The 27,444-nt window shown below is 42.4% G+C and overlaps 3 protein-coding genes across 4 annotated transcripts; 1 reads left to right on the top strand and 2 right to left on the bottom strand.

Moving 5' to 3' along the window:
• The first annotated feature begins 4 nt into the window (after window positions 1–4).
• On the top strand, window positions 5–12,044 carry me3 (malic enzyme 3, NADP(+)-dependent, mitochondrial). The gene is made up of 15 exons (XM_071539227.1): window positions 5–132; window positions 631–860; window positions 4,236–4,369; window positions 5,506–5,655; window positions 6,260–6,335; window positions 6,436–6,597; window positions 6,862–6,965; window positions 7,046–7,155; window positions 7,802–7,899; window positions 8,088–8,201; window positions 8,352–8,457; window positions 9,292–9,434; window positions 9,668–9,841; window positions 10,313–10,411; window positions 10,608–12,044. The coding sequence occupies exons 2-15, from the start codon at window positions 636–638 to the stop codon at window positions 10,767–10,769; spliced, it is 1,857 nt and encodes a 618-aa protein (XP_071395328.1). The 5' UTR covers window positions 5–132; window positions 631–635; the 3' UTR covers window positions 10,770–12,044.
• A 954-nt stretch (window positions 12,045–12,998) lies between these two features.
• Window positions 12,999–20,568, bottom strand: nxpe3 (neurexophilin and PC-esterase domain family, member 3). 2 transcript variants are annotated; one of them, XM_071539265.1, is made up of 6 exons: window positions 20,457–20,568; window positions 18,516–18,720; window positions 17,211–17,992; window positions 16,845–16,915; window positions 16,519–16,740; window positions 12,999–16,432 (listed from the first exon to the last, which is right to left on the bottom strand). In XM_071539265.1, exons 2-6 carry the CDS (start codon window positions 18,663–18,665, stop codon window positions 15,876–15,878), a joined length of 1,782 nt encoding a protein of 593 aa, XP_071395366.1. In that variant the 5' UTR covers window positions 18,666–18,720; window positions 20,457–20,568; the 3' UTR covers window positions 12,999–15,875. The 2 variants fall into 2 exon arrangements, with proteins under 2 accessions (XP_071395366.1, XP_071395367.1); XM_071539266.1 differs by having other exon boundaries at window positions 18,516–18,704; window positions 20,457–20,543.
• Window positions 20,569–21,903: 1,335 nt separating this feature from the next.
• On the bottom strand, window positions 21,904–27,127 carry cep97 (centrosomal protein 97). The gene is made up of 11 exons (XM_071539289.1): window positions 27,091–27,127; window positions 26,243–26,385; window positions 25,973–26,131; window positions 25,697–25,798; window positions 25,461–25,574; window positions 25,156–25,322; window positions 24,887–25,051; window positions 24,459–24,637; window positions 23,651–24,323; window positions 23,363–23,438; window positions 21,904–22,926 (listed from the first exon to the last, which is right to left on the bottom strand). The coding sequence occupies exons 1-11, from the start codon at window positions 27,125–27,127 to the stop codon at window positions 22,387–22,389; spliced, it is 2,355 nt and encodes a 784-aa protein (XP_071395390.1). The 3' UTR covers window positions 21,904–22,386.
• Window positions 27,128–27,444: the final 317 nt, after the last annotated feature.

The raw sequence follows: 27,444 nt of genomic DNA, 5'->3' as shown, positions 1-27,444 counted from the left end.
ATCAGCTGTTTGTAGTCGACTCTCCTACATCCACTGATAATAGAAATATTGATTGGAGAGTCGAGGGCCGAGCAGAGTGCCTCCTGTGAAGATTGGAGCTAGGATCACACGGCAGCTTCAAATCGTCTTCAGGTAACGCCAGCTGATGAATACTAGCTACCAGCTAGCTAGTGGCTGCGCAGATTCCTCTGTGAAGAAAATGTGTTTATCATAAAGCTGCAGCTAGCTAACAGCGGTTAGCTCTGCTGCTGCTGCACACAGCGAGGTTTCCATAATGAACTTGCATGCTAGCCGGGGGATTTAGATTCTCCACAGCCAAGGAATCTTTTGTATATTATTAATTTATTCATGCATTTATTGCCCACCCCAAATAAATGACTCCTGTGATCACGGCACCTGTTGTGTATCACCGTAAAAGTGACTCAGCTCTGGTGAGGCCGACCATAACTTCATACTCGAAGCGAGTTGTTTACTCGGCTAACGACTTTGACTTGCTGAACTTGAATTACCTGTGGTATGCACGGCGTTTCTAGGTCGTGTGTCCTCTTTTTTTTAACTGTGCAAGGTGACTAGTCCCACCAACATCATATGACCGACGCTTGTGTTGTTGTGCCCTCTTGTCCCCTGCAGGCAGCATGAACTCCCTTCCTGGAAAAACGGTCCTGTCGCTATGCAGACGCACGTCGGCGGGAGCTCTGAGGGTCCTGGCCGGCTCCCCGGGTCACCCTGCCGCGGGCCGTCCGGCCGACAGGGCCTGTTTCCAGGCGGTGCGGGTCTGCCACTCGGGGAACAGCCGCAAAGGCAGCGTCAGCACCAAGAAACGGGGCTACGACATCACCAGAAACCCCCACCTCAACAAGGTTAGCATAACAAATGAAGGGGTTCATTCCAAAATTCAACATAATCCATTTTGGAAACATTTTGCCCCCTGAAATTCATCAGTCATCAGACAGTTTGCTTTATTAGCAAATAGTTCGGTAACACTTTACAAAGTTAAGGGTTAGTTAATGCTTAAGCATTAGAGAATGCTTAATAAGCATTAACTAACCTTAATTAACAGTTAACTAATGTGTAATTTACTAATGGTGTTCATGTTAACTAAGGTATTAATTTATACATTGTTTGATAGTTTATAAAGATGACTATTAAATAATGTATAAATTAATACCTTAGTTAACATGAACACCATTAGTAAATGATTACCAGACACATTAGTTAACTGTTAATTAAGGGACCCTTACTGTAAAGTGTTACCAGTAGTTCTATGTCAACATACTTGTCTTCACACTGGTGGTACTAATATGGACCCCATATCTTAAAGCATCAAGGAGCTATACTTGTTTAAAAAAATATTAATATGCAAATGTATGCACCAAGCTGCTCCAAAATTGAATTGGATCATCTACTCTATAGGGGGAACCTGTGTTGTAAATACAAAGTTTCCATCATGTATTGTTCTTGAGTTATTATGTTCACAACAATGTGTCTACATACACACAGACAGATGCCACCATGATAGCATAACGTCCCACACACCATGTGCCATGGTGGTGGAACATAAGGAACAGTGAATGCCATATAAGTACCATATAGAACAGGAATGCCAAAGCTCCCGTCTTAGTGAGATAGTCGAGTGGTTAAGGCCCCCACCTCTTGAACTACATATGTGCACCACAGAGCGTTCTCTTCTGTCTCTCTGTCTGCTTTCCCTCTGTCTTAACAAAGAATAAAACAAAAACTAAAGGTGAATGGACTGCCCACTCTCCTTTAATATTACTCCTATGGTAAATAGTCCCAAAATACACACGAATTTCAGAGAACAACAAGAGTACCAGTGCATGAGCATGGTCAAGTACCACAGCTTCTACAGTACTAGTATGGGATAGTTGTATTTTTGCAAGCGTTAAACCTAAAGAATGCTCTGTCTTAACATGCTGCAGCTGCACTTACCGGCCTAGAACCAGTCTAAAATAAACATTCAGAAAGTGACTCACCAGAGGTTTTACTGCAGTTTTTGTTGTACAAATCAAATAAAGATGTTCTCCCAGTATAATGTAATTAAATACCAAAAGTTCATGGAAACCACCTATAAACGGGCAATGGATTCTTCTGCCATGCCAGCTCCACCGGGACAACAGAATCGATACTGACAAAGTTTTAGGTGACTGAGTGTTATAGTTTTATTAAGGCCAATACGGGGTCGGTCGCAGTTCCTTCCACTGCTGGAGCTTAGTCAGCAGTTGGGAGCCCAGAGTCAGGGTTTTCATTCTGACTCACAGGTCAGTTAAGTTGACGCTAATGGTCAGGAAGTGAGCCTGCTCAGAGGAAAAAACACTGTTTGAGCAAAACCAAGAAGCACTTAAAAGCCTCTTAAAGTGAGTTTCATTACAGCTTAGTTTCAAATTGTGTGCACTAAAATAAAAAAAAAATCATTCTGAACCTCTTCACCAAGACATCACAAGGGAGATGTGCTTTGACATTTTGCCCAAATGTAAAGAAGGTCCAGGGAAAGTCGAGAAAAAGACTGAGCATGCTTGCTCTTTTGCAGCGACACCTTGCTTCACATTCACACACAGTTTGTCACACATAGTCCCACTTCTCTAAATTCTGAGTCACTGCCACCCTGCTAAGTGATCAATCAAACTGATCAAACAAACTTAACATGTAAAGAAATCAGCTTACCATCATATTTCCCGCCCCCTCAAAGTTAATGCAGGCAGGGATGATTACAGGTGCTGGTCAGACGTGCCTCCTTAATGGGTTTACTTTAGTGCCTCTTTAACTCTGACAGGTTCATCTTAACACTGTTAATCTGTGACTCTCTCTCTCTCTTGAACATTACAGACTGATGATTTGTAACAGTGTAAGATTATCTGCGGGTGGAATTTTCCTTTAATTTAATTTTTTAAAAATGGAAACATAACACAATATAAATATGCCTCACTCCCTTGAAATGTCTTTAAATGAAAAGTATTCTTTTTTCTTTAAAAAGACCTAAAAGAAAAAATGATGAAATGTGTGCAGCAGTGGCAGTATGACTAATTGGAAAATAGTTTCACTTGCTTTTATGACTTACTTGTTTTTTTTTCCATAAATTCATTATGATTTTCTCTCTCTCTCTCTCTCTCTCTCTCTCTCTCTCTCTCTCTCTCTCTCTCTCTCTCTCTCTCTCTCTCTCTCTCTCTCTCTCTCTCACTCTCACTTGTAGTTTGTATGCCCATTTGTGCAGTGTTAATCTGATTTGGCATTTCAACCACCACTGTACCAACCTGCCTCCTTTTAATGACCTCTGGCAGATCTTTTATTGTTCAGTTTATTGTATATATACAGTCTATGCCGCTATATGTAGCTGCTGTATATGCTGATTTCTGCCAGGCATTTAGGCTCAGGCTCTATCATCAATATAAATACTCTTAAATGAGCAAGAGGCACGTGGAACAACAGCTATGTAGAATACTGACATTCTGATTGAAGGGCAGTCACAGTGTACTTTCGGCCGCTACAAATCAAAGACACTATCACATTTCACAATCTAAACTTGACGTCAGCGGCACACATAATATACCATGACAGTGGTTCGTTCAGACGATGCACAGACACACAGCAGACCCCGCTGACCCTATCGGACCACTTTATTTCCCATGTAGGTCCTATATTTGCTGGTGTGCAAGAATGCAGAGGAAGTGGAGAGAGAGTGAAAAAGCAGAGAGGAAGAAAGGGAAGTGGAGTTGACAGGGGAGGGGATCCAGGCCCCCGTACTATTGGACAGAATAAATAGATTAAACCTCACACTCACCTCAAATCACCCTTTGGGAAGCCTGCCAATGACAGGAGTGTAGCAGCACTAACCGAAACCAGAGGGCAGAGGGGAACCAGGCAGTTAACCAGACTGACTGACATGGTTTCATATTGTTTGCGCCTGTCAGTTAGCAAAATATTTCCAGTACTGCTGGATGTCGCCTCGTGCTATTTTACCTTTTCATTGGTTAGATACAAAGAAATGATAGGTGATTTATAATTAGGAGAAAATATCAAAAAGACCACTGTGGTTGGATGGGTGTATGGGTGCATGAGTCAGATCTAACCTCATGTTATTATGACTAACGGATGAGTCACTCTGGTCTGGATTGTGGAATTTCTTATTTGGTTTGTGGGCTTTAGCCTATTGGAGCGAATATTTTCCAGTGAACGTATCGTGGTATAATGGCTCCTCCTCCTCCTCCTCCACCCTGTAGGGAATGGCATTCACCCTGGAGGAGCGCTTGCAGCTGGGCATCCACGGCCTGCTGCCCCCTTGCTTCCTGTCCCAGGATGTCCAGGTGCTGCGGGTCATGAAGAGCTATGAAACACGCACCAACCCCTTGGACAAGTGAGCACAGACTGAAACATTTACAGTCAAGGTGTAATTATAAAGTACATGGACATCATAACATGTCTGCAGAGACAGATGCATTGAGAACGCTCTTTATTAGGGCTGTCCCAGGACTTGCTTGGTCAAATTTTCTTTAGCATTTCAAATCTGTTGTCAGTGGACAGCTTGCTATTTTTTTAATGTATTATATAGTAATAGTTTTAAGTAGTCATGACAAACATTTGGTCTTTTTAGTGTAAAGTATAAAGGAAAATCCACCCTAAAACACGTTAACACTGTTTAAAACAGCTACTACTGATATGCCTCGTGTTTCTGAGCCCATTTTGTTATTTGGTGTATTTTTCTTATGACGTCATGTCGAGATATTTTCAGCCCAGCTATAATGGAGTTAAATAGGAGAACATTTTCCACTTTGAAGCAAACAAGGGCTTCATTTTGCACTGAGGTCCAACAATCAGTCACACAGGGAGAAATCCATCATAGAAGAGGCAGAGACCAGTTTCTCCAGCGACAGCAGCCTCAATAGACCAGAATGCAATGCAGCCACAAGACAAGTTGTATTATGAGTAAGGGGCGCGGTCGACTGGAAAAACTGTTGCTCTCTTGCTGTTACCATCACTATGGTTACTGCTCTCTCCGCCTACAAGTACTGAATACAGCAAGTTCAGACAGAGAAGTTCTCTGGGGGTTGTAGGAAGTCATTATGGGAAATGTAGGAAATCACTTACTGAAGCAGAAATAGATGTGGCAGGTTGAGGGAAAGTGGATCCAGCAAAAAAGTAAATTACAACACAATCATAAAATAACTCCTGAAATACATTGAACATCACAGACGGATGATATCTAAAGTGTAAGATTATCTGTGGATGGAATTTTCCTATAATTAAAAAATGGAAACATAAAACAATATAAATATACCTCACTCCCTTGAAATGTCTTATTCCTTTTATATATTTATATTTTAAATTTTATATTATAAGTATTCCTTTTATTTTTGGAAAGACCTTAAAGAAAAAATGATGAAATATGTGAGGCAGTGGCAGTATGACTAATTGGAAAATAGTTTCACTCGCTTTCACGACTCACTTGTTTTCTTCCACAAACTGATTATGTTTAATGTTTTTCTCTCTCAGATACATTCTGCTGATGACTCTGCAGGACAGGAATGAGAAGCTGTTCTACCGCCTGCTGACCTCTGATGTGGAGGAGTTCATGCCCATCGTCTACACTCCCACTGTCGGCCTGGCCTGCCAGCAGTACGGCCTCGCCTTCAGGAGACCACGGTCAGACAAACACATCCACGATATACATGTACCATTTCATTTACACTTCACTCTTTATTTAATTATTACGTTATTCTTTCATTCACTCAGTTTATTACATTCACTTAATTCACAATTTAAAATTTAACTTGGTAAAATAAGAAATTGGACTCCAATTGTTCCCTGATTTAGCATTTCTGTAGTTATGCTATATAGTATTATTGGTTATGTCATGTTGTAGCTCTGTTTGTATTTACATTTTTTAGGTATTTAGCTGACGCCCAGAGTGACTTACACTGAGAATGACAGTTTTATAAGCTTCAGCTCCTGGAATCACCAACATTACAAGTAGCCAATAGTGAAGAGTTCAAGGGTCTGAGCCACAGATCCCGGACAATATCCCTGTGAATAGGCAGGTCCAGTGAGTCATAATAACATATGACATTTAGGGGACTCTGTAATATAAAGCACTTTATAGTACCATGAGTGCATACATGTTTAGCATGTGTGGCCCCAGTGGGAATCAAACCCCCAACCGTAGCATTATTACTGCCATTCTCTGTTCGCTGAGCTGTACAGCACCTCTGATGCTGAAGCCATAACATGGTAACCTAACTGTTCACAGAGGACTCTTCATCACCATCCATGATAAAGGCCACATCGCCACCATGCTCAACTCCTGGCCTGAAGAAAACATAAAGGTACCCCCCCCTCCCCTCCCCTCCACACACAGCAGTTTGTATCTCAGAACTGGAGTATTTGAATGCATATCACTGATTTGTGTTTGTTGTCTCCATCTAGGCCATTGTGGTGACAGACGGGGAGCGCATCCTGGGCCTGGGTGACCTGGGCAGCTACGGCATGGGCATTCCTGTGGGGAAACTGGCCCTCTACACGGCCTGTGGAGGCGTTTCCCCCCAGCAGTGTCTCCCTGTGCTGCTGGATGTGGGAACTGACAACCAGGTCCGTCAGAGCGGAGGGAAGCTTGTAATCAGGCTTTATAGGCCGCCCCAATACTCCTGATCTGCTCCTTATCAGGCATGACATGACAGATTCAGTGTCAGAGTAGTATAGTGCTGTACTGTAGTAAAGTAATTACTGATGAGATTTGGCAATGATGTATGGGTTTAGGGAACATCAAATTAAAAGCACAAGACACATAGTTAGAAATAGTGTAGAAAAGAATCATCTGAAGAGCGATGACAAGTCGTCTCTTTTTTTGACTAGACACTGCGGGACGACCCCTTGTACATCGGACTGAAGCACAAGAGAGTTCGAGGAAAGGAATACGACGACCTGATCGATGAGTTCATGCAGGCGGTGACTGACAAGTGAGTGAAAACCACGAATGGGAAGTAATAAGACGTGTGAGTGATCTTGCCTTCTAACTGGCCCCTCTGTCGCTCCACAGGTACGGGATGAACTGCCTGATTCAGTTTGAGGACTTCGCCAACAGCAATGCTTTTCGCATTCTCAACAAATATCGGAATCGTTACTGTACCTTCAACGACGACATCCAAGGTAACGCTCACAGTCTCTGCAGCCACATTTTCTCCTGGCCTACATGTCGGGCATCTTTTGTTGTAGCTGTAACTTATCTTTGCTCAGTAGTATTTGGGCTAAAGCAGGGCGACGCCTGCTGGCACAGACTGAAGCCCAATCCAGAATTGGAGAACAGTGCCAAGATCACCTCACGTCTGGCTTTGTTCATGGTTATTTAAAGATGTTTTTCAGTCTCAAAGTGATTGAGCAGTGAAACAATGTGATATCTAAATATGAAAAAATAAACATCTGAGGGGACTGATCTGCTTTAATGATATATTCCATTTGTGTGTTAGTGTCTGTTAGTTTATAGACATTCAAATTTATTTTCAGACCCAACAAACCACAAAATTACCATGCTTAAAAATCAAAATTATGTAAATGAGGAAAACAAACACACAGTCTCTTTCGAGGTGCTGGCTTCGGCAAAGAAATCTTGAAGATAAAAAGATGAAAGCTGCACATTCTTGCTCCAGTATATAATCTTTAATTATCAAACACCAAGGTTTTGTTGTATTTTGATATTTCTTTATTGTCTGATTTCCACAGGAGATCTATATTACAGTGCTACAATGTTAAACACGCTCTCTTCAATGAATTACCAGTACTACTTCTTTCCCTTCAGGCACCGCCTCAGTAGCCGTTGCCGGGGTCTTAGCTGCTTTGAAGATCACCAAGAACAAACTGTCGGACCACAAGTTTGTATTCCAGGGGGCCGGAGAGGTGAGAGAGCAAAGATCTGCTTGCTTGGATTTTTATTCTGTAATGAAATAGAAATAACTGTCCTAATTGTCCCTAATCCCTGAGAGATAAACCTGTGCCTCAACCCAGATGACAGATTTAAAGTTCCTGAAATGGACTGAAGTAGGAGTTTATGAAGCAGGGCTAGAATTGTCCTTTTTCCCTCCCAGGCTGCTCTGGGTATCGCTCACCTGCTCACGATGGCTATGGGCAAAGAAGGCATATCTAGAGAAGAGGCTGCCAAGAGGATCTGGATGGTTGACTCGAAAGGTCTCATTGTAAAGGTAATTTCTGTCTATATATCTCTCTATCCTCTTCTCTCTGTGTCTCTATCTCTCACTCACTCACATTCCTCTCAGATGTTCCCTGGTTTCAGGTTATGTAGGTCAACTACGCCTTAGAAAGTTTTGATTGTTTTTTTTTACCCAATACAGGGAAGAGGCCATCTTAACCACGAGAAGGAGGAGTTTGCTCACGACCATCCTCACCTGAAGACCCTGGAGGAGGTGGTGCACACCATCAAACCCACTGCTATCATCGGTGAGTTCAGCTGCCTGCTCCACCTGTTTCATCCTGGAAGGTCGCTGCAAACGCATAACAGACAAGTGCTGATTTCCCCAAGCATTTGTAGCACCGGAAATATCTCTTGAAGAACATTGTTGCTTTCAAGGGTGTTTCTGAAACCCCTTTATAACCCACATTGTGCTTCCTCTCATCCATTCATGGTAACCCTTGACCAGTTGTGGAACAACAGAGAAACTTGAAAAAGGTGAAATATCGCCCTCCATGTTTGCTCGGCACAATGACAGTTTGCTAATTTGCTACAAATATCCAGAATCAACTAATTCAATCTGTTTCTCTTACATTAATGTTTAATACAGAATTTAGTTGCAAATATCAATATTCATGGGTCTAATTATTATGCAGTCATATATTGCATGTATAATGAACATGCAGATACTTTCTTTTTGATCTAAACTGTTACACTGCTGTGACAGCATGACTGCATTGTTGGGTGTATCCGTGGGGTTTCTGTTTTGCCACTGGCAGACATGATGATATGATTAAAGTAAAAACTGATCCATGGTTGGCCTAGTTTTAAAACTTAAATTGGGAGATGAGTAATTTTAGCAAATGTGGCTGATCAGAGTGCAGTGATTCTGCTTTACCCACTAGTTTATAATTGACCCAAATTCATCTGAATCCCACTAATGACTTTACAGATCATCTAAGCTACGAAGTGCATTAGGAAGCGCTCTCCAAATGGCTACGGGATACATTGTTCACATTGTATCACCTTTTCAAGTCATTGCTATTGGGAAGCTCACCATAAGATCTGATGTATTCTCCCTCTGTCCTGTGTCCTGTTTGAAGGAGTGGCTGCCATTGCAGGAGCATTTACTGAGAAGATTATCAAAGACATGGCGTCCTTCAATGAGAGGCCAATCATCTTTGCCCTGAGTAACCCCACCAGCAAGGCAGAGTGCACCGCTGAGCAGTGCTACACACTCACAGAGGTAATGCTCAGCCTCTCTGCAGTATGGTGCAGTGCAGGTTACAGTGCTGTATTTATGTGACAAACTCACAATGTAGTTATGCTGTCATCAAACTGAAAATCCAAACTTTAACTTTTCAGAAGTTGATATTTCTACACAAAGTCCTCTTTCTGCGTGACTTTTTGAAAACTCTTTTTCTTTTTCTTTTCTTTTATCTTGCATCTCTCTGCCCCGCTCCTCCCTTCTCTCCTTAGGGCCGGGGCGTCTTTGCCAGTGGAAGTCCCTTTAACAAGGTGACCCTGGCTGATGGGCGCTCCTTCTACCCTGGGCAGGGTAACAACGCCTATGTGTTCCCTGGGGTGGCTTTGGGTGTTATAGCCTGCAGGGTGCGTCACATATCTGATGACATCTTCCTCACCACAGCAGAGGTGATTACTTTATTCATGTATTTTTTATAGCAGAGAAAACAATCATGACATTTATGAATGTAGTGTTGCAATATATGTATGCATATATATGAAGAGGTTAATTCCAAAATTAGATACTCACCATTTTAAAAAAGTGACACCTAACATTACAAAATGATTGACATGTCAAGTCAAGTTTATTTGTATTGCCCTTAATCACTGTTGCAGTCTCAAAGGGCTTCAATAGGAAAACAAAAAGAAAGAACCCTACCAGGACAGTCAGGCTGCCGTGGGTGCAGAGAGTGGGCAAACACAGATCAAATGTTAAAGATTCACAAAATATACAGAATAAATAGTATGAATGTTTGGGTGAAATGTCCAGATCTAGTGCGGGGCATCAACAACAGCTCTCAGTGTTTACCTCAGTCTCTACTCTACCTACTTCTACTCCAACCTAGCTTCACTTACTTTCTCTCTCTCTCTCCCTCTCAGGCGATAGCTGACATGGTGACAGAGGAGCACTTGGCTGAGGGACGACTCTATCCCCCTCTCAATAACATAAGAGAGGTTTCCTTTAAGATTGCAGTGAAGGTAGGTGATCTTTCCACATGCCTTAACCCCTCAAAATAAACTGTCACTTCACTCACACTATTAAAATATATATGCATCTTGTTACTTTACTTGTTACGATTTCTTGTGTACCATCTCCTCTATCATGTTTTCTCATTTGTTCCTTTTCCCTCTTTTACATCTTTACCAATTCTTCTTGTGTTTCCTTCTCTGGCAGGTTGTCAATTATGCATACAAACACAACATAGCTTCGGTTTACCCTGAGCCGAAGGACAAGGAGGCGTTTGTGCTGTCTCACGTCTACAGTCCTGATTACGACTCCTTCACTCTGGACACATACAGCTGGCCCCAGGATGCCATGAATGTCCAGGACGTGTGATGACATCAGCACTTTCCGTCGCCATCCATGGGATTTCATAAGCTGCCGTGGCGTTGCATACAATTCCTGCATTGCCTCCATTCACAAACGTCGCCAATCATCCTGGCCTTTTGTAGTTTTTTTTTTTTTTATAAATGCCAATATGTCGCTGCTCCCTCCGAAGTCCACCCAGAAATGCAATATGCCGAATGGTCACTGCAATTTAAATGCACAATGGTTAACCAATCAAACAATGGATAACGTATATTAAGGATACTGAGTGCCTCCTGTGGCATGTCTCGTTACTTAGTGTTGTCATGTTAGTATTGATATTTCATGTATAAGTTGTTTTCTCTATCAGTGCTGTACTTTTTATCAGTGCAGTGTACCTGACAAAAATATTTATTACATCCGCACAGCATATCAAATCCTATAAGTATATCCTATACCCGTTTTCCTCACTGTTTTTTCCAGCTCGACTGTTGTGCTATACAGTATCCGTAGTATGAAGTATGTTTTTTTGAGGGCTGAAAAGAAGACGATGCATAAAAAAACCTCCCGGTCTCCCAGTAGCCCTCAGTAGTTACCTGGCTCCCTCTTGTCTGAAGAGAATGAACTGATGACTCATTTTAAAGATAAAAAAAGATGCAGATCTAATTTAAACACAACGCACAAACTCTCATAGTGCCTCTTTCTGTGTGACCTCAGGGCGTCACTTCTATATTCTGAGTTAAAACCTCCTTGCTTGTTTGATGCGTAGCCAAATAGTTATAGAAGCCACCTGTTTTAACACAGGACTGCAACATGTTGTTCATCCTGTAGTTGCTACATACTTTACACTCCTGTCAAGCCCTGCAAATGTATAATCTGCACATCGGACTGAAAAACACTCCTTGTTCACCTTGTATTTCTGTTTGTAGACACTGTCTCCGATTCCCTGTTTCGATGCTGCAAGAATCAGCGGTTCTTCATGAGAGGCACAGCTGTTTGGATCTGACTTGATATGCGCTAGGTGCTGAATGTTTGTGCTCAGAGGAGGCTTTGCTAGCAATTGAGTGTCACCGTCATGATTATTATTTCACTCCGTTGAGATGTTTTTTATACAGTGGGGTGTTTTCTTTTCGATTAGTTTTGTACAAAGCTCTGCCTGTTTCAGTGTTTTTGCCAAAGTTACTGATATAGACGTAATGCATCCTATCTTTCGTTTCCTCCCAGACAACATGATGCTGTGCGAGCGTTAGTGCGCTGTGGAAGAGTTTGTTTTAGGGTTTTCAAGGGAATGAAATGTTTTAGAAGGGAACATAAAACTTTTGAAATAAATATTGTTAAAAAAAACGTAAGGGATTTACTGTTTTGTCTGTTTGTGATGACTTATTGGACCTCGTTTTGCATCATGGTGCAAAACTAGGTCTGCACGCCCTAAGCAAATGTGATAGGGGAGTGATACTATTTCATACCCAGTGTGTCAGGCTTCAGCAATTATCTGTTGCAAGTCCACGTTCAATGTGTGATGTATGGCCTGGACATGATTCACCCTCTCCTCTCCCTGCATGTGGTCTGAGACAGAATAGATCAACATAAGGAAGTAAATCCAGCAGCTAAAATCTTGTCACTTACAGCAAAAATAAGACACTTGGATCATGCTTTCCCCACACCCCCCTCTCACTTGTTGAAGTTTCCTTCCGCTCTTGGACTCTTCACCTCCACTATTTTGAAGCTCAAAATTCACGAAAGTCAAGTGCTTTCCCCCTTTTTTTCTGCAACAAGCTGAACTTAACTGGTGAAGTCAGAACAGTAAAAATCATTCAGAAATGTGTCCCAATGCGTAGTGGAAGATTTTTGAATAACTTTTCAGTGTTCTACTTTACTTATGTTCAGTGTTACAGGACCATATTGACACTATTTTGCTTCAGTGATGCATGCTTCATTAATGTTGGCTCTAAGTAGTGTGTATGTAATAATTATTACAGTGAGCAGTGATTAGGGGTGTGACATTCCTAACCGATGATGTAATAATGATATTGGCTAATAATGTAATGACTAAAGTCATTCTTATTCTTTCAAGTTATTACAGCATTAGTCAACATTATTACATCACTATTACATTATTACATCATACATTACATATTACATCAAATTGTTACACCCTTTATGAAGTAACAATTGCTTGTTAATAATGTGCTTATTACATTATCCAGGAAGTAATTACATTAATAGTACATTAATTTATTACATTTCGAACCCATTTTGAGGACATTTTATTACATTTTGACAAGTTATTACATTGTTCAGCAGTTAAGACATTGTCAGTTGGGACAGGCCACTTAATGTAATATGAAATAAGACACATTTTCACTAGTAGAGCAACTAGTTGTTAAAAAGTTTTTTTTCCCCCTTAATTTAAAGTTATGTAAGGTGGCTGCACAGTGTGTGGCTGAGTGAAGAGAACTAGAGCAGTCTGGATCTTAAATTCCTTGCTCAATGGTACAGTGACAATGTTGAGGGAAGGAAGAGAATTATTCACTGCTGAGATCTTCTCAGCTGAACACAGGCTTGTTTCTCAAACCTTCAGGCTATCCTTGCCCCTACTCAAAAAAAATTGTAATCCCTTGGCCATTAATGATGATTTAAAGTCTTAAATCCTAAGCGTGAACACAAGGTTTGTTTTACCAGTTTTGGTGTCCAAATCCTTGAAGGAAATTGCTTAACTCCTAACACTTGTAAATTACTGTCCACTAAGCCACCAACCACTCATTTAGTAGGTCAATACACAAAGGTAATAAATATAAATGAATGCTGTTGATGCAGGCCCTCTCACTACACATTATCCATTTAGATTTGAAGATTTTGGTCAGTGTTCAACATGATGTTCAACAAATAATATATGAAATAACAGTGGGTCTACAACTACATTAAATTGTGTTTTGGCACTGAACAACTGTTCTGTTCCACATGCTTCCAGACTTAATTTGTGCATCCCAAACTTTTCAGACATGGAGATGATCAATTCCTTTTCCATAGTTTCCCAGACCTGCATAGGAACCCTGCACTCATTCAACAAATGTAGAATAAGCATTCAATCAAATGAAATGCAAACATCTTTCTGTTGCATAATGCTTCCTTTAATATTTATTTAATCTGTGGTTAAGCAACAACTGTTTAAAATGCAATCTGTGAAATCTGCTGCATTTGCAGCATAATACTGATAAAAATCTAATATTGATGCAAACATGTCTGTAGCTCTTAATAGTGGTTGTGTCTATGTAAACAAAATATCACATGATATGCTGGACAGGGCAGATTCAGCAATGTGATGTCACTGTATCATAGATATGAATATTTAATGTGAGGCTACAGCTGTGGCCAATATGTCTGAGTATGTGCTTCTTTGCAGTATGCTCATTTTATGCCTGATTTTTTTCCCTTTCATTGGCTCAAACCTTGTTTTGTTCCTAGATCCAACCTCCAATTTACGTGAACAGGTAACAATGGCTTCCAGTTCAAGTCAAGGATTGGTCCTTTAAACAGTTATATGAGCACACACTTGATAATAGCACACATACTGGCAAACATAACAACTCAGCTTTAACTCTTACAATCACTGGCAAAGTCCCTGTGTGTACTGTAAGCATAACAGCCTGGCTGTGATCACTGCCCAGGACAGACAGAAACACACAAAAATGAAACACACATACAGTACATCTTTGTATTAGACACACCTGATAAATACAAAACCTCTGGATGAACAATCTCCACTGTCTTTGTCTTCACCATTACACTCTTCTGAACACCTAAACCCCATCCTTGAATACTTGGCATTGAAATGGCTTTGCTTCATCAACAAAAGCAGTTGTAAACTTGCGGTGCATTTTTTTAATGTAATATGAAAACTTTCTTGATTGTCTGTAAAACCAAACATACAGTATTTGTCATTCCAAGGTATGAGGATGCAAATCTACATCTAGCTGAATGTGGTCTAGTCTTTGAATGTTATTTGTGTCAGTATTCTGCAAGACAGAACCACCTGTAAATTAGACTCAAAAGCACACCAGATCCTTTCCCAGCTAAAAGTTGAGTGAAACGCAGCAGGGACTGTCCTTAAAGACCTGAAGGCTTTGAAAAGAAAAGCTCAGCCAGAGGGAATGGAGTCTGAAGATATGAGCACTGAAAAAAAATTGCCTGAAATATTGCCTTCAGAATTTAGTGTTATTGACATTTTACTAGTTACTAAAGATGCAGGTTTCATGTTTTTCAGTCAAGTTTTTGTTTAGACAGACAACAAAAAATAGTCAATTTTAAGTTTAAGCCTATTGTTTAGATCACAACACCCTTTTGTCTGTTATTATGACTTATAGTGACGTGCATAATGGGTTTTTTTTTAAACTGTATACACTTACATTAAAATGACAACAGTTTATGCTGCCAGCAAGCAAAACCTTAAATACAGGTGCAGATGAAATGTTACCACAATGTAGTTAATGCTATTTCGCAAAAACAGGTCAACATGTTGTAGCATGACTTAGTACACAACAACAATGTTGTACCAGAGATTCAACACATATTTTTAATACTGAACAGGCTGAGGAAATCCCTTTGAAACAAGGACCCACTAAGAGTGTTTACCTTTGCCAAAACAAATAAATAAAATAAAAAAAATAAAGCTCAAAGCTGCAATCCTGAAGAATACCAGCTCCAAATTGGGGCAATTTCATATAAAAAACACACATACAAAAAAACACTTGATGGATGTATAGTAACAATCATCGTGCCAATGGTTTTCTGTCATTTCCAGAATAAACTAGACAAGTAAAGAGTGTTCAAAGCTACAAGACAAGTTAAGAGAAATCCCTTTGTAAAAATAGGAGTAAAATTGTATGTAGTTTGGGTGAACCCAAATAAAACAAAACAAAGCCAACTTAAAATTGGGCGATTTGGATTTTAAAAAATGAACAAAAGGGTGCTGATAGTTGATGGACTCATCTCACCCTCTGTAAGTCTTCTAGCTCACAGCAGCAGCACCAGGTCTCGCTCAGGACAGGTGTTTGGTATTTAGACAAAACTCAATTCTTGTACGCTCAAATCTCCCTGAACAACAAATCCTCTATCGTCACTAACCTCCTATTTCTGTTAGCTCCTTTTCTTTTCTGGGCAAAGATAAGACAAGAAGATGTCTATCATGTTCTTGACGATGGTTGGAGGCGGATGAAGGGCGTGAGGCAGGTGGTGTGCTAGAGTCATTTCCCAGGCGTCCACCAGCAGGACGTCCAGGCCTTTGAACATGGCCCTGAGCACGCTGTCCAGCTGCAGCGAGTACCAGTCACTGTTGTACAGGCTCACCTCTTGGTCCAGGGCCTGGAAGTTGGCCGAGCGGATCACCACAAGGGTCCCCGGGGCCCGGTCCAGGAGTCGGACCAAGGCCCGCCGAATGTGCCGCAGCCGGCGTATGTACACCTCCACAGGGAAGGTGCTGAAATGGGCCCAGACACTGAGGACCACAATGGTGTCCGGGCCCCCGGGCAGGCCGTCCAGCTCGTTGGAGACGTAGCGCAACTCGCTGGAGGTGACAGTGGAGAAGCGGATGGGCGGACCGTGGCAGCGGTACTTAAGGAGAATGTTATGGGTGCTGTCCACTGCCATGAAGGGCCCGACGTTTTTAGGACTATGTAGGTTGAACTCCTTTAATTCTAAAAAGGTGGAATAAATGGGTGGAGAGTTACAGTAAGACAGATGGACAAAGTAAAGAGTGCAGTACAAAAATGGCAATGCTCACCTGGTACAAAAGCATTGAGGTACTCGAACCACTGCCTGACGGTGGAGTCTCCATACATGTTGATCACTTTGCCCCTCAGACACTGAGTGATGGCAGATGAGTCGTTGAACTGACGCATCGTAGCGCCACCTAATGGCCTCCATGAGCCCTTGTAGTAATATCCAGAAGGCGTTAGCTTGATCGGCTCTGGCTTCGTACTGCTGCTCTCTACCTCTGGCTGATCTGAAATAGAGCCATAAACGTTGCAGACAAAATGAATTTACAGAAAGAAGCACGTAGAAACTGTAATATAACACACACAATACACACATTCCTCTGCTGTTTACCTTTCTTCCTAGGCAGCACATTGATTCTGTCCGGTCCTGAAGCATGTATATGGACTTTGATGTTTACACCACTGAGATAAAAAAAACATAGAATTTCTAAATGTTAAAACAGAGTGGTGATAAAATATGAAAGTATTTCCTGTTATGATACACTACCAGTCAAAAGTTTGGACACCACATTTTTCTTTATTTTTACTATTTTTCAGATTTTAGAATAATAGTAAAGACATCAAAACTTCACTATTTATATTTTTCTCAGAAACAAATTTCAAGCATTTAAGCATAAGCCTTTAAGATAATGAAAAACATAGTACATTCACTTTTGACTGGTAATGTATATTTTCCTCAAACTGTAACGCTACAAACCTCTGGAAGAGCAGTGCTTCTTTGTTGGTGATGAGGTGCTTCTGATAGCCTCCCTTGGCGTGGTTGATCCTGGTGTCGCAGCTCAGCATCTTGGGCTTGTAGCAGTACCACGGCTCCCCGGTGTGAAGGTCTGTGTAGTTGCACAGCGGCTGCTGGCTGGGCGGCAGGCACATGTTACACACAGTGGTTTCAGACAGGAAGCCTGAGCGAAACAGGCTCTTGAAAAACACCCGATCGGGCCGCTCCTCCCTCAGCCTCCGCAGCACGGCAACAGCCTCACTGGAGTGCACCAGCGTGATCTCCACCCGCGCAGATCCCACCCAGAGAAGCGGGAACAGAGCAGAGTAAAATCCATTCCGGTGGTCCAGCATCTGACCCGCCACGCCCGCCCCGAGCTCCGGGGAGTGCAGCCGAGCCACCAGGAAGTCACCCCCGTAGCGCTTGGGACGTCCCTGGAAGTCGTGCATTTGGATGAGGGCCTCCAGCTGGTCGCCCACATGCCACTCCCTCCCTCCTTTGGTGGGAAGGATCGCGAACAGGCTGTGCACGGGGTCGCTAGTCTGGCGCAGGGGCGTCGGTGCTGAGTGGGGCGGGGGCTCGGGCCAGGCGATAGAGTCTAAGAGGTAGCGCTCCTCCAACGCATCCTCAGGAGAGGGCTCCTGGCCCAGATGGCCACAGAAGGTGTGGTTGTGATAGAGGGGCGGGGCGCCCTCCTGGGTGAAGGCGGAGTGAATCCTGCTCTGCAGCTGGTAGAGGGTAGAAACCGTGTGGCAGTTCAGGTTCTGAGGAGAAAGAGAGAAAAGAGGGAGAGGGGGAAAAGCGTGTTAAGGAAGGATCTGTCTGATTGGCAGGTTGAATCGTGGCATCTTCTGATATGAGATAGAAGAGCATCCGTGTTTGCAGAATATCTTAGGCTCAGGTAAACAGTTTAAGAAAGCCCATATTGGCATGTTTCTACTACTCTCATCTACAACAATGTTTTTTGAGTATATAACTGACTTTTGAGCGTCATCCTGTGGTAGAAATAAATCAAACTTCCTTAAGTAGGCTGACAGGAGGTCATATGTAAGCATAACACAGGATGTTTCTCAATGTTTTTATGAATAAAAGATCTACAGTATGCTTTCCTTGTAACCTATAAATAAAAAATACATATTACATAACATGCAACTTGAAGTTAAACAACTTTCCACTTATACATATACTTTTCCAAACAACGTTAAATGATCCTCACATCCATTAGGCCTCTCAAAGTCATAAAAACCCTTTCTGCAAACACACCACATAATCCACTTCTCTGCTCACCTCCAGAGTGTGGATGTTGCGTAGCAGGAAGATGAGGCCAGACAGGGCCAGGAGGAGGAAGATAGGGGCGTATTTGGACAGATTTCGGCACATGGTGACCCCCTTCTGTCTCCCATGATCAGGCCCTACTTCACACTCTGCTGTCACCATGGTGATGATGGCATCGTGTCGTTTTCAGCGCCCTTGACACTGACAGAAATAAATGCTGTCAACGAGCAGGATGGACAAACAAAAAAGTGTCATTTCTTCAGCTTCAACAAGGTTAGACAAAGTATTCACGTTTATGTAGAGAAAAACAGAATTGTAGTTGACATCATCTTATGCAAAGGATCCCAAACTGTTTCATGTCAAGGACTCCAAGACTGAAACACTTTAGACCCCCATGTGATGAAAGGTTTTGTTCCAGGGATGCCTTTCTGAGAGGAGTTTTGTTATTATTATTAGGGCTGCAACTAACGATTATTTCATTGTCGATTAATCTGTCGATTATTTTCTCAATTAATCGATTAGTTGTTTGGTCTATAAAATGTCAGAAAATGGTGAAAAATGTCAATCAGTGTTTCCCAAAGCCCAAGATGACGTCCTCAAATGTCTTGTTTTGTCCACAACCCAAAGATATTCAGTTTACTGTCATAGAGGAGTAAAGAAACCAGAAAATATTCACATTTAAGAAGCTGGAATGAGAGAATTTTGACTTATTTTTCTTTTAAAAAATTACTCAAACCGATTAATCGATTATCAAAATAGTTGGCGATTAATTTAATAGTTGACAACTAATCGATTAATCGTTGCAGCTCTAATTATTATGTTATTATTAGTCTCTTCTGTACATGAGGAAATAGCGGTGAAGGAAGTGGAAGTGAAACCTCTTCTTCTCCTCATTGTGCTTCCTTCTAGTGAAATGAAATGAAGTGAAATGAACAGTGAAATCAAATCTGTCCTCATTTTGCTGGAGACCCCTAGAGCCCTGTCAGGGATCCAGGCTGGGAGAGCCTGGGGCCACTGGTCTAATATCAAGACATCTACAGTGTGGAGCTATTAAGATGTAAAGAGGTAACAAATTAGGTAGACAGACTATAATCTGGTCTAATATCAAGACATCTACAGAGGACACAAATGAGGAAGACAGACTATAATCTATCAAGACATCTACAGAGGAAACAAATGGGAAAGACAGACTATAATCTGGTCTAATATGGTGTAATATCAAGACATCTACAGAGGAAACAAATGGGAAAGACAGACTATAATCTGGTCTAATATGGTGTAATATCAAGACATCTACAGAGGAAACAAATGGGAAAGACAGACTATAATCTGGTCAAATATGGTGTAATATCAAGACATCTACAGAGGAAACAAACAAGGAAGACAGACTATGATCTGGTGGTTTTGTGACCTCAGGCGTGGTGTAATGCTAGTATCATGTGACACATATATGAAATACCAGGCAATATATAGACTCTCAAAAGGTCTCTACTAGTCAGACAAGCCAAGCCAAGCCAAGCCAGGGAAACAGGGCATATTGTTATAATTCACTGGTGTACCTGGCTCTTCCCTGGCAGAGATACAACCATACAGCCCGCTCACTGACGGTCCGCTGTACCATAACAGCGGCCCGAACCAGAACACACACACCACAATTTCAAGTTACTTTTAAACTAGAGTCGCAAAAATCACAGCAGTTCACATTACACACGAATCGTTCAGCTCGAGACATGAGGAAAAAGCCAGCAGTTTCCCAATTAAATAAACAGCTGCGATGACGCAAGACTAGTCCAGCAACAAAGGAAGCGAGGGGGATACAGTACCTGGAAACAGTACAGTCTTTAAAAGGGTGGCGAGTTACACGTTCCTCTAATACCAGTTTTACAATCAGACCCGCAGCAAACGTTACATTGGCGAGGCAGTGTTGTGGGTTTATTATGCTAGCCTACTTACCCGGGTTGCCAGATTAGCATGGTGTCCGCGGTCTGAGTCCAGCTCGGTCACACTGTCGGAGGCTGTCGAAGGAAGGACGGAGACGAGTCAGCAGCTGGACTGAGAAACAGATGTAGGGTGTGCAGCACAGCGGATGAATAGTAGGAAGGACAAGCCTCCAGATTGCTGAGAGCTCCCATTGTAACTGTAAAAAAAAAGAAAAAGAAAAAAAACCCGCTTGGTAACGGTTGGTGTTGCTGCGCCCTCTGGTGGTCAGTAATGTAACACTTGTGGGGGGAAAAGAGTGGTAATTCGTGGACCACTGAGTAGTTACCGCTATTAAAAATATTTTATTACGTGTCGATATTAAAATGGCTAATGTTAGTCCTATACATGCCAGGGCAATCCCTCCCGTCCCACATGCAATAATGGCAACTCTGAAGACTCATTAATTAATATTATTTAGGTCGGGATTACTTTAAAATAGATTTTCATGACTCACTCTCACTCTCTCTCTCTCTCTCTCTCTCTCTCTCTCTCTCTCTCTCTCTCTCTCTGTGTGTGTCCTTTTCTGTTTGATCCCCTTGTCAGTGTGGTCGCTCTCCAAGGTGCTAGATGGCTACTTTTCTCCATAGCAGGAAAATGAATCCAGTGAATTATAATTACACCTGTTGCTTTTGGTTCGGATCAGTCGGCATCAATGTTGCTTAGGTCCATCTTGCATTAATACAACAATTACTATTATTAATTTCCCATAGATTGACAATTTAATATTGAGTTGCTGTGGCACTGAGCACCGGCACGTACTAACGGTTTGACATTTCCAGTGGGCATTTGCAATATTTGCAGCCGTACTTCCAACGTCCCGGTCCTCAGAGTCGACCATTTCTCTCACTGGGTCGCTTTATCCAGTGGGAACGTAAACATGGCAACAGGAGAACATCCGGTTCGTCATCCGTTACTACAGAAACTCTAGGAGACACACCTGGCTGTGGTCGAAACCGGATCAATAATCTACAAGGCCTTGTTTGTGACTTATATCAGCTCACAGAAAAAGAAACTCAAAGTCAGTCAGGTATCATTGGACTAAATACAATAACTCAATATATAACTATAGAAGATATTGTATAGAAAATATTATAGTTTACCCAAAACTGTTCCCCCAGTTATAATTTATAGCTATGGTGCTCAAAATATTTCATCAAAGTAATATGAAACCACGTGAGAATAAATATTTGAAAAAAATTTAATTGCAGATTTATTTTGTTAAAGAGACAGAGGGTTCTACATTTTTCTTGTAACCATCAGATGCTGGCATATGTTGTCATATCCAAAATGAGCAGGTGATGCTCACTTTGAACAGTTCGTCCATTAACATGTCACGATACAAATGCCTGCTGTTGCTCATGTACAGTATATCTGAGCATCTCTACTTTTAACACAAGTCAATTCAACCAGAACGCATGACTCTCCTAATCTGGTTTATTGCAGTTTCTCACAAACATTTAATTGGATATCCACAAACATAATAAATACATTATACCTTGCTTGGTCTTCTTCATCAGTTAAGGTAGAGATAAACCTGTAAAAGGATTTCTTCCAAGTCAGTAACGCTCTCTTAAACAAAGTCACAATCATTTTCTTTACACATGAAGGCAAAATGTCCATTAAATAACAGATCCTAGTAGTGAAGTATAAAAGAAACTGGAGTTACATTCACAGGAAGCTACCATTCGCCTCAAAGCCTGTTCTGGGTTCAGCTAACTGACCATAGTCTTGAAGAACAAAGGCAACTAAGTACATTGTTATTGTAGGTCTATGTCAGTAATCAAGATGAGTGCAGTTTTCAGACATGCTCAAAGTTTCTAGAGGTAGCGACGCATCTCGATCCTAAAGTCAGTGCAGAATTTGTACGCATAGTTCTGTACAGGTGCTTAGCAAGTGTGGACACTCAGACAAGAGCGGGAGAGGCGTCCTGTGCGCACTGCGCCTCTGATTTGTTGTCTGCTGGCTTCATCCCGTCCTGTGGGGCGGAGTTAGGCTGGTCTGTTTTGTTGGGAGAGAGCGGTGAGGAAGGCTGAGGTGTTTCTGTTCTGTCGCTGGCCGTTCCCTCCTCAGCCTCCTCCTCCCTCTGCTGCACGGAGGAGAGGTACTGCTCCAGCAGACTGCAGTCTGGACTGTCCGCACCAACGCCACCGGTGCAGGCACTATGACCCGGGGTCGTCAGGGTCAACGCTCGCACCGTCTCCAGAGAGTCCGCTGTCCCGCTGCTCAGGAAGCTGTCCTCCTGTGCCGGCTGCTGCTCGCTTGTGGAATGGAAGCCCGAGTCTGGGAAGGAGACGTCTGTGCAGGCTGGGTCTGCGGTGCTGCAGGCAACAGGTGAGGCGGGCACACACAGTCCAGGAGCGGAGGCTTGAGCTGGGGTCACAGCCTGAGCAACGCTGGCCAGCTGCTGCTCAACAGACTGCTGCCACTGCTGCATGGACTGGAGCTGCAGGGAGAGGACAGATCATGTGTAAAACTAATGAGGGCGCGAGCTTACACACTTGTTTTACTTTAAGATGAGTTACTTAGCAAAGCAAAAAGTAGTTTGTGATTTCTTAATTTAGCAGTGGTCCAGACAAGTTAAACAAGCTGTCTGCTAACACACAGTTTAAGAGTTTAAGCTACAATCCAAGTAATTTATCTGTAAGCGTACAGGTAGGTTAGAGTATGTCTTGATTAAACCGCCTGGAAGACAGACAGACATTATAAGATGTATTATTTGTTTGGCAAGATGTTTGAGGAACATCATCACCAGAAAGACAAAGATCTTTTTATGAAATGAAAGTGAAAAAGCCGACTCAAAAGATCACAAACTGTGACTGAGCCGTGATGAATGTGTGCATGAACCTGTATGGGTTTGATATATAATTTTAATCACTGACCTGTTTCCACAGAAACTTCACAGCCTCCTCCTGAACCAGCCTTTGTAACCTCTCTTCCTCATACTGCTTCTGCACCCTACACACAAAACACAGTTTTATCTTTTTGTACTTTTAGTCTTAATCAATCATCATCATCAAATCTAAATATATGCACATCAGTTATGTGATGATTGCAATCAAAGTACAGCCATTCTCATTCCATAAATGAAATCAGCAACAATAAAAATAAATAATTAATCACTGTTTGACCAAAATGTGAGGAGAAAATGCTGATGGTCTGTCAGTTACCTCTCCAACTGTCCCGACAGGAAGACAATGTGCTCTTGCATCCTGCGCAGGCGGATTTCACTCCGCACCTCTCTAGCTATAGCGTGGCAATGGCGAGTGTACTGCCCCCTCCACCACGACTGGATTTTGACTGCTGCACTGTCCGCTTCCAACAAACTTGATTTATTAGCACACATCACCGCTTCTTCCTGCTTGGGGCCCTCTTTCATCTCCATTTTCCCACAGTCAGAAGATGTTTCTAGGTCACTTTGTGGTGGGCTACCTCTGACCCCCAGCGGGCCATCTGATGTGGCTGAAGCACTGTTGCGGTAACCTGCAGCTGGAATGGCTTCCTCTTCCACAATCACCCTCTCTCGTTCTGTCGGAGGTGAATGATGTATCTTGTCGATGTTGAGCTTTCTGGGCTGGGCCGGGCGCTCTGGGGCCAGGGAATCAGGCTCAAACGTCTCTGTCTCATCCTCGCTATCGGAGCGGGTCGGCTGCGGCTCCAGGTCAGAAGTGAAGGGGAGAAAGGTGGACTCTGAGGACAGCAGGCTGCCGTTGAGTTTGTCTTCATCTGTCTGCACATCTTCCAGATACATGCGCTCATCTGCAGCCCTAGGGCTGCGAATCACAGGCACTGTGGGGTGGGATGAGTCAGCGCTCATCCAGGTGTTAAACTGCAGGGTCGGCTCTACAGCAAGATAAGGGGAATTACCAGCAGACAGACAAAATTATGAGAAACTTTTATATCACAACTAAGGATGAAGAGAACTAATGAATAAATTAAATAATATCCTGGGAAAGCAGCCCTAGCGATATCTCTTACCGGTCTCCCTGATCGATGGAGCAGCGGCTGGTGCAGGTGCAGTAGCTTCCTTTAGCTCTCTGGCTCCCCCTTGTGGGACTGTATGTTGAGGGCTGTGTGTCTCCACATCTAGTTGAGTTGGACGAGGAGGGCTGTGACAGCCTCCCTGGGTCTGCTGGAGCAGTTGCCTTTGGTGAAACCTAAGAGAAAAAGAGGGCAAGGCAACCAGGAAATCATTCACCTAAATGTTTACATGCATGGGAATGTACGGCAGGTATGGCAGGGTGATCACATCTGATCTATGAGGAGCATCGTTCATGGTCTTGTGTTTTGAGCTTCATGCTGCATAGTAGCACTACATTGTACTTTAAGTCTCTCTTCAAGTCCGCCCTCTAATGATCATGAGAATACAAGTGTGTCTGTATCACTGTCAAGGTTCGGGCTCATACCTCTGCTTACTCAGGATCTTCTCAAGCTTGGCATCCTCTGCAGTTTCCAAGGCTGGGGACGAGGTCAGAGGGCAAACAGTAGCCAGATACTGAACCAGCTGCACATGCTGACCTGGTCGATATGAACGACCTTTGCCCTGACTGTACAGCCACTCCGCTTTGAGACTGAAATCATAATGATATGGCACAAGAATTAAGATTCAAACATTTCAAAATATTCCTGCATTTATCTGAGCTAACAACTTGCAACAGCATAGAAGTGTACAAACCTTTCTTTTTGTGAAACTACATAGCCATCCAGGACCTTTAGGCTCAGGCACCAACTCATGATATACGGCCGATAGTCAAATCCAGGCAATGAGGGGGTCGCCATAACACAAGGATTGCTCATAATGGAGAGCTGCTCCAGTTCATGGAGAGGTGCCAGGTACGATACCTATGGAACAATCGGAAATAAAAGTAGAGGATGCAGAGAAAACAAACACTTCCAGAAATCAGTCAACTGTAATAAGCCTCCGTTTAATTAATTTAGGTATCAGTGCTACCCTTTTAATTAAGGGGAAAAGATCATTACTTCATTGAGATCCCTTATCTCATTTTCTGCCAGGGAGAGAATGGATAAGTGGGCCGGTAGGTGGGCAGGAACAGTACGGAGTGTTGTAATGCTGTTTCCATGGAGCAAAAGTGTCTGCAAAAAAAGTGACAGCAAATCAACCCAGGACAAATAAAAGCAACTGACTTAACCTTTTATGATTGAGTGCATTTATTTATTTAGGCACACTTTTAGACCTCAGAGGCTTCAATACTCACCTTTAACGCTACCAGCTTAGTCAGATCACCAATGCTAGATATGTTATTGTCAGACAGGTCCAGGTGTTGAAGGGAAACACAGTTGTTAAGTTGTTCAATGACCTGAATTAAAGAGTACACAATCAGTGAAACCTGTATCATATTATCACATGGGCTGAAACCAATGACTTCATCCATGCTATGACATCCCTATGCTTTTTCTCATAATCCTACACAAAAGATAATATAGAAGTATATGAGAAGCCTAGTGCCCTTATGGATGCCCCCTCTCCTCACCTTGATATTGTTACCAGACAGGTTAAGCCATTCAAGGTGTGGCAGGTCCCTCAGCCCCTCAATGTAGCCAATACTGTTATTAGGAAGATTCAAGACTCTCAACTCTGTTAGCCGAGATACACCCATCATTCGCACCAAACGGTTACTGGCTACAGATAGCTAAAGAGAAAGACATACAGACAATAAGACATCAAATCAGGAAACTGTATTTACTAGTAGGCTTAAGCTACAACATATTTCAGCACCTAGTGAAGGAGAACCTTAACTCACCTGCTGGAGGCCTGGACTCCTTTCCAGATGGTCCAGTTTCATGATGTGGTTGCGATCCAGGATGAGAGTGTGTGTGTCCTCAGAGCAGATGAAAGTGGGATCCAACTTCTGCATGCTTTGGGCTGAAAGGTCCACTACGGGTCCTTAAAGGATAAAGAAGAAGGAGAATGAACAGATTGGAAATCCATAATCACCATGTTGCTGATCACTATGACTACAGAAGTGTGCATAGTCACACCAGCAGGAAAGCTCATAAATCAGCACACAGAGACACACCTAAAAGGAGAAAAGTAGGCTAGTCACTTGTGTAGCTAAGGATGTAATGTCTAATGATCTGCCAACAGTTACACAAGTTTTGGGATAAAAGAAAGAAACAATTGGAAAGATAGCAGTTAACTGGTTTGATTATCAAAATGTTATTTTCACCAGCGCAATGACCTTAGCTAGATGATGGCTGAACAGTTCACAGGTATTGGTTAACATGATATCTTAATACACGCAAGTTAACTAACAGATGTGAACTGACAAGGGCACGAGGAATCAAAATACTATCAGATATTGATTTGCAATAGACAGAGCGTGTGCAATTTATATTTCTGACAGCTAACTAAGCTAGTTCTTCAGCAAGACATATAAGCAACAGTGCGATGTAGAGGACTGTAGAGGATGTTTTGATCTGCATCCTGGCCGTTGTGAATGACACATAAACCTAGTTAGCCACTAACGTTAACATTAGCTAACGACAACACTGCGGGTTGATAAACTTTTATAATAAACGTAATCGGGACAGCTAAACAAATAAGTATCATCACTGTTCGGCTGATGAAAACGACAAATTGAACACTCACCTGCGTTTGTATCAAATTTCAAATCTGATACACCCATCTTTACGCCTCAGACAAGACCTAACGTTAGCTATCAACTGTAAGCTGCAGTATGGAAGACAAGCTTCTGTCGTTTGACAAGGACCGAGAGGTTCAAACAGCTAACCACAGCTGTGCCGGGAAATGTAGTTCAAGTTGACGGTTTCTCTGTTGGGTACTGATGTCTTCGGGTCCTGAAAAGACTACAAACTTTGTACACTCAAGCTGATGGTTTGTTACAGCGCGCTAACGTAACTAGATAGCGTCAGGTTGTAGTCAAGGAGTTTTTTTTTTTACAAGTGGTGAAGCTACCTAACATCTAACGTTAACGACATAAAA

The sequence above is a fragment of the Centroberyx affinis genome, unplaced genomic scaffold, assembly GCF_046629955.1.
Source record: "Centroberyx affinis isolate AG114_WGS23_722 - 3 ecotype Tasmania unplaced genomic scaffold, CSIRO-AGI_Caff_v1 ptg003428l_1, whole genome shotgun sequence".
Classification (NCBI taxonomy): Eukaryota; Metazoa; Chordata; class Actinopteri; order Beryciformes; family Berycidae; genus Centroberyx; species Centroberyx affinis.
The sequence above is the reverse complement of the archived record's forward strand: the minus strand, read 5'-3'. Positions and strand labels throughout refer to the sequence as shown.

Coding starts and splice junctions, on each gene's coding strand:
- me3 (XM_071539227.1), top strand. CDS start 636: ATGAACTCCCTTCCTGGAAAAACGGTCCTGTCGCTATGCAGACGCACG. Junction 861..4,235: donor GAAACCCCCACCTCAACAAG/GTTAGCATAACA, acceptor TCCACCCTGTAG/GGAATGGCATTCACCCTGGA. Junction 4,370..5,505: donor CGCACCAACCCCTTGGACAA/GTGAGCACAGAC, acceptor TTTCTCTCTCAG/ATACATTCTGCTGATGACTC.
- cep97 (XM_071539289.1), bottom strand. CDS start 27,127: ATGGGTGTATCAGATTTGAAATTTGATACAAACGCAG. Junction 26,386..27,090: donor GAAATTTGATACAAACGCAG/GTGAGTGTTCAA, acceptor TTATCCTTTAAG/GACCCGTAGTGGACCTTTCA. Junction 24,324..24,458: donor TCCATCGATCAGGGAGACCG/GTAAGAGATATC, acceptor ATCTTGCTGTAG/AGCCGACCCTGCAGTTTAAC.
- nxpe3 (XM_071539265.1), bottom strand. CDS start 18,665: ATGGTGACAGCAGAGTGTGAAGTAGGGCCTGATCATGGGAGACAGAAG. Junction 16,916..17,210: donor GAAGCACTGCTCTTCCAGAG/GTTTGTAGCGTT, acceptor TTTTTATCTCAG/TGGTGTAAACATCAAAGTCC. Junction 16,433..16,518: donor CCTCAATGCTTTTGTACCAG/GTGAGCATTGCC, acceptor CCACCTTTTTAG/AATTAAAGGAGTTCAACCTA.